The sequence below is a fragment of the Microtus oregoni genome, unplaced genomic scaffold (assembly GCF_018167655.1).
Source record: "Microtus oregoni isolate MIOR12 unplaced genomic scaffold, Mior012 000072F_ref0000427, whole genome shotgun sequence".
NCBI lineage: Eukaryota > Metazoa > Chordata > Mammalia > Rodentia > Cricetidae > Microtus > Microtus oregoni.
Window position 1 is genome coordinate 7,454,791 of NW_024543979.1, and position 5,550 is coordinate 7,460,340.

General features: G+C 53.3%; 1 protein-coding gene across 1 annotated transcript; it reads left to right on the plus strand.

Annotated features, from left to right (window-relative positions):
- The first annotated feature begins 1,161 nt into the window (after positions 1–1,161).
- LOC121440940 (glycine-rich cell wall structural protein 1.0-like) lies at positions 1,162–2,646 on the plus strand. Its single transcript, XM_041641978.1, has 2 exons — positions 1,162–2,242; positions 2,552–2,646. The coding sequence occupies exons 1-2, from the start codon at positions 1,162–1,164 to the stop codon at positions 2,644–2,646; spliced, it is 1,176 nt and encodes a 391-aa protein (XP_041497912.1).
- Positions 2,647–5,550: the final 2,904 nt, after the last annotated feature.

Here is a 5,550-nt window from a genome sequence, read left to right on the forward strand (position 1 = left end):
ACTTTAAAAGTGTTGAGTGTTGAGAGCTCAATAGGAGATTCTGTAGGACCTTGGAAGATAAGACTGAGAGCAGTGCAGATGATAAAGGCCTGGCTTGTGGAGCTGCAGATGATGGAGGCCTGGCTCGTGGAGCTGCAGATGATGGAGGCCTGGCTCGTGGAGCTGCAGATGATGGAGGCCTGGCTCGTGGAGCTGCAGATGATAAAGGCCTGGCGTGTGGAGCTGCAGATGATGGAGGCCTGCCTCGTGGAGCTGCAGATGATGGAGGCCTGGCTCATGGAGCTGCAGATGGTGGAGGCCTGGCTCGTGGAGCTGCAGATGGTGGAGGCCTGGCTCGTGGAGCTGCAGATGGTGGAGGCCTGGCTCGTGGAGCTGCAGATGGTGGAGGCCTGGCTCGTGGAGCTGCAGATGGTGGAGGCCTGGCTCGTGGAGCTGCAGATGGTGGAGGCCTGGCTCGTGGAGCTGCGGATGGTGGAGGCCTGGCTCGTGGAGCTGCGGATGGTGGAGGCCTGGCTCGTGGAGCTGCGGATGATGGAGGCCTGGCTCGTGGAGCTGCGGATGGTGGAGGCCTGGCTCGTGGAGCTGCAGATGTTGGAGGCCTAGCTCATGGAGCTGCAGATGATGGAGGCCTGGCTTGTGGAGCTGAGGATGATGGAGGCCTGGCTCGTGGAGCTGCAGATGGTGGAGGCCTGTCTCGTCGAGCTGCGGATGTTGGAGGCCTGGCTCCTCGAGCTGCGGATGGTGGAGGCCTGGCTCGTGGAGCTGTGGATGGTGGAGGCCTGGCTCGTCTAGCTGCGGATGGTGGAGGCCTGTCTCGTGGAGCTGCAGATGGTGGAGGCCTGGCTCGTGGAGCTGCAGATGGTGGAGGCCTGGCTCATGGAGCTGCAGATGTTGAAAGCCTGTCTTGTCTAGCTGCAGATGTTGGAGGCCTGTCTCGTCTAGCTGCAGATGTTGGAGGCCTGGTTCGCGGAGCTGCAGATGTTGGAGGCCTGGTTCGTGGAGCTGCAGATGTTGGAGGCCTGTCTCGCCTAGCTGCAGATGGTGGAAGCCTGGCTCGCCTAGCTGCGGATGTTGGAGGCCTGGCTCGTCTAGCTGCGGATGTTGGAGGCCTGTCTCGTCTAGCTGCGGATGTTGGAGGCCTGTCTCGTCTAGCTGCGGATGATGGAGGCCTGGCTCGTGGAGCTGCAGATGATGGGAGGCCTGGCTCGTGGAGCTGCAGATGTTGGAGGCCTGGCTCGTCTAGCTGCGGATGGTGGAGGCCTGACTCGTGGAGCTGCAGATGTTGGAGGCCTGGCTCGTGGAGCTGCAGAAGTTGGAGGCCTGCCTCGTGGAGCTGCAGATGTTGGAGGCCTGCCTCGTGGAGCTGCAGATGTTGGAGGCCTGTCTCGTCGAGCTGCTGATGTTGGAGGCCTGTCTCGTGGAGCTGTGGATGATGGAGGCCTGGCTCGTGGAGCTGCAGATGTTGGAGGCCTGGCTCATGGAGCTGCAGATGTTGAAGGCCTGGCTCGTCTAGCTGCAGATGGTGGAGGCCTGGCTCGTGGAGCTGCAGATGTTGGAGGCCTGTCTCGTCTAGCTGCAGATGGTGGAGGCCTGGCTCGTCTAGCTGCGGATGTTGGAGGCCTGGCTCATGGAGCTGTGGATTATGGAGGTCTTGCTCGTGGAGCTGCAGAAGTTGGAGGCCTGGCTCGTGGAGCTGCAGATGGTGGAGGCCTGCCTCGTGGAGCTGCAGATGGTGGAGGCCTGCCTCGTGGAGCTGCAGATGTTGGAGGCCTGTCTCGTCTAGCTGCAGATGGTGGAGGCCTGTCTCATCTAGCTGCAGATGTTGGAGGCCTGGCTCGTCTAGCTGCAGATGTTGGAGGCCTGGCTCGTGGAGCTGCAGATGTTGGAGGCCTGGCTCGTGGAGCTGCGGATGATGGAGGCCTGGTTCATCTAGCTGCAGATGTTGGAGGCCTGGCTCGTGGAGCTGTGGATGGTGGAGGCCTGGCTCGTGGAGCTGCAGATGGTGGAGGCCTGGCTCGTGGAGCTGCTGGTGGTGGAGGCCTGGCTCGTGGAGCTGCAGATGGTGGAGGCCTGGCTCGTGGAGCTGCAGATGTTGGAGGCCTGGCTCGTGGAGCTGCAGATGTTGGAGGTCTGGCTCGTGGAGCTGCAGAGGGAAGCAAAGACAATGTCAGGACATTTGCACGAAGAATCTGTGTCTGGTCAGATGGAGCTGAGGATTCAGCTGTGATTAAGAAGAGACCAAGTAGCTAGGCAGTGGTGGTGCACACCTCTAATCCCATCATTCAGGAAGCAGAGGCAGGTGGATCTCTGAGTTCGAAACCAGTCTATTCTACAGAGCGAGTTCTAGGACAACACAAGAGAAACTCTGCCTCAAGAAACAGCAACAACAACAAAAATTTAAAAGACCAAGTGAAACCTTCTGGAAAATATATCCTGACAGCACAGAAGCTGTGTTCCGGGGTGGCAGCCAAACTGGGTGGTGTCAGAGTCACCCAGGTGAAAGGCATGAAGGGGTCATGGAGAGCAGCTGAGATTTGGCTCTGTGTAACAGGATCGGAGTCACTAAAGAGAACCCAGGAGCCGCAGACGAAAGTGCAGCTCAGTTGTAGCAAAGACCCCAGCATTTTGGTGGTGCCAATACCGTGAGACAACCGCCAAGGACAGCAGCAACGGTGGCATGAAGCCAGCTGTCTGTGCTGTGGAGGGCGGAGCCAGAGAAGTGACCCAAGGCCTTTGGAGAGCCCAGAAGCTTGCGAGTGCATCCCAGACGTTGGCTATTGAATTGTTTACACAATTAGAACTTGGTTTTGTTTTGTTTAGATTGTGACTGCACCCTGGTTCTTCCTTCTTAAAATAATAAACTGTTTATAAAGTTTATTCTTGATTTTACAGGATCCCACAGCTGACTTTGTGCTTTCAACAAGATTTTGGAATTATACAGAGGCTTTGGATTTTAAAAGAGATTGGTTATTTTTAAGAGACTGGAGTTTAAATGTTTAAAAGTTTAAAGTCCACAGGACTCTTAAATTTTGGAACGATTATATTATATGCTGATGTGTGATCTTGGGGATGAACAGAAAAGGAAAGGTTATGGCTTAACCGTGAGCTGTTTGTGTGTCAAGTTGATGAGGGGTCTAAGACAGGAAGGCAGGAAGGAAAGGGCTGCTCTGGTTTCCGGAAGTCAAAACAGGATAGCAAGATGGTGTGGGAGAGTCAGCTCACCTCGTGACAGCCAAGAAACAGAAGAAGGGATGGAGAACAAGATAGATCTTTCTAGAGGGTTCACCCCTCCATCAGGTTGTCTACTTCCTCTCCATAGGCCCGGCCTCCAGACATTTCTACAACCTCGTAAAAGGGCACACTAGCTGAGGACCAAGTGTTCTTGAAGCTCTGGTGCCTGTATGTTTGTGTGTGTGTGTGGTGGGGTAGTGGGTGTTGCTGTGTGAGACTTTCCCTAGGGAGATGAGAACTGTCTGCTCACTCTGGATAGGAATCCAACAACCATCAGGATAACAACTTTGCCGAAGTCTGAGGTGGTGAACTAGTGAGTTTATCGGGGTCACTCACAGGAGTGTGGGTGAAGGGTTAATGGCAGGGACATCGATGGCTTCAAAGGCAGCTATACTATCAGAGCCCACCCCAGCATGGGAGCCCTCTCCACAACCTGCAAAGCAGCACTAAGAAACTGAGAGTCTCCATCTGTCCGCAGGTCAATGCTTCTGTGACCCTGAGGAGGGTTTGTATAAACACATGATTCTGACTCTCCTAGACTCAGGGGTGTCATGAGTCCCCCTTATTCTCGAGGAGGAGCGTTTTAGTTGGGAGGGAATTATTGCACTACAGGAGTAGGTCATGTTAAAGCCAAGACAGCTCTACCATGTTTATTATGCCACAGTCCTACAGGGTGGAGACCTGTTTGGCAGAATACGTACACTGAAGCGGAGGGTGTTTGTCTAAAATCACAAATGCCTAGATTTGAACCAAAATATTTGCTGGTCAGATGCAAGAACCCCTGCATCGCATCAGTCTTTTCTCTTGAGTGAACTCACACAGAACTACCCGTCTTAGCACTTTGTGTCCAGCACTTCAAGAGCGGCAAGGAGCACTTCCAGGAAGTCTGCTCACTGCCCCTTCTGTCCTGGATGCAACGGTTCTCCTCTGTGCCGGTGCAAGGCCGGCGAGCATAACCAGAACATGAAAAGGACAGTCTACAACGCCATCAAGACAACCACGGCGGTACTCTCCTCAAAAGTCAGAGCAAGCGGTGTTAGTGGTAAATTCTACACCCCCCCCCACCTACTTATATAGGAAAGCAGGTGTGGGGAAAAGGCACATGTCTGAGCATGCTCAGTGCAAGATCACAACACAGGTATTCAAAAAAGAAGGCAGACATAGTCCTTGCAAATTTCTCCAAAGAGTCTTAGTGGAAACAAATGAACAGCTTTGGATCCGTGGTAATCGTAGTTGTAATTAGCGAGGCCCACGATAGTCCGGAATAAAAGATAACGGTATTTATTTGGGGAAAAACTCACAATAAAGTAGAGCCGTAGTCCTCTGTGGGTGCTGGAAGCTGTGACAGAACTCTGACCACCACCCACGAGAGCAAGCATGCTTCCTGTCTGTGCTTATTAGTCCACAGGGACCGCAGACCACACCCTAATGCGCCGGTACCAAAAGGCTATTGGCTGAATGAATTCCCACAATAGTTAATAATCTTTTGTTTTTAAATTATTTGTCTTGTGCGTGTTCCTCTCTCTCTCTCTCTCTCTCTCTCTCTCTCTCTCTCTCTCTCCTTTCCTCTCCTCTCCCCCTCTCTCCTCTCCTCCTCCTCCTCCTCTTCTTCCTCCTCCTCCTCCTCCTTCTTCTTCTCTCTCTCTCTCCTTTCCTCTCCTCTTCCCCCCTCTCCTCTCCTCTCTCTCCTCTCCGCCTCCTCTCTCTCTCTCTCTTCTCTCTCTCTCTCTCTCTCTCTCTCTCTCTCTCTCTCTCTCTCTGTGTGTGTGTGTGTGTGTGTGTTTCCATCAAACTCAAGTTTTCCAGCTTGATGGCCGGAATTTCTACCAGCTGAGCCATCTGCCCAGCACGTGTTAACAATCTTCTAAAGAGGAAGCAGTTTTCTCCCCTGAAAGTATAGAAGTTTATCCCTGAAAGTTACTGTCTGGTTTAGCCACCAGCACTATGAATGACACGCTGTCAGAAACATTGTGCTTGACATTGGAAAACAGAGGAGCAGGAAGGTCACCCTCACCTCTCCCTTGCCTCCCTGTCTAAGCACACCATAAAGGGATGCTTGCCCTTCCTCTGAAAGCTGTAAGACCTGGCGGTGGTCCCTGCTCCCCGCACTTGAAGGCAAGGAACACTGTACAGGGATGCAGAGAGAGTTAAAAAAGATCTTGCCTGGTTTCCTCCCGTTTATTGCCGTAAACTCACGTTCTCTGGGTTCAGTTTCACTTTCTATCTCTGCCCACCTCTTTCACAAACATAATCGTGAAAATATCCAAGTTTCTTTGTTTCTTTTGGCTGACCCCTCTCCCCGCACTGTGGCGCTGGGAC

Bases quoted from the DNA above. Each gene is read 5' to 3' on its own strand.
- LOC121440940 (XM_041641978.1), top strand. From the start codon at position 1,162: ATGGAGGCCTGGCTCGTGGAGCTGCAGATGATGGGAGGCCTGGCTCGT. The intron at 2,243-2,551 runs GTAGCTAGGCAG...TCTGTGTAACAG, and splicing joins TGTGATTAAGAAGAGACCAA to GATCGGAGTCACTAAAGAGA.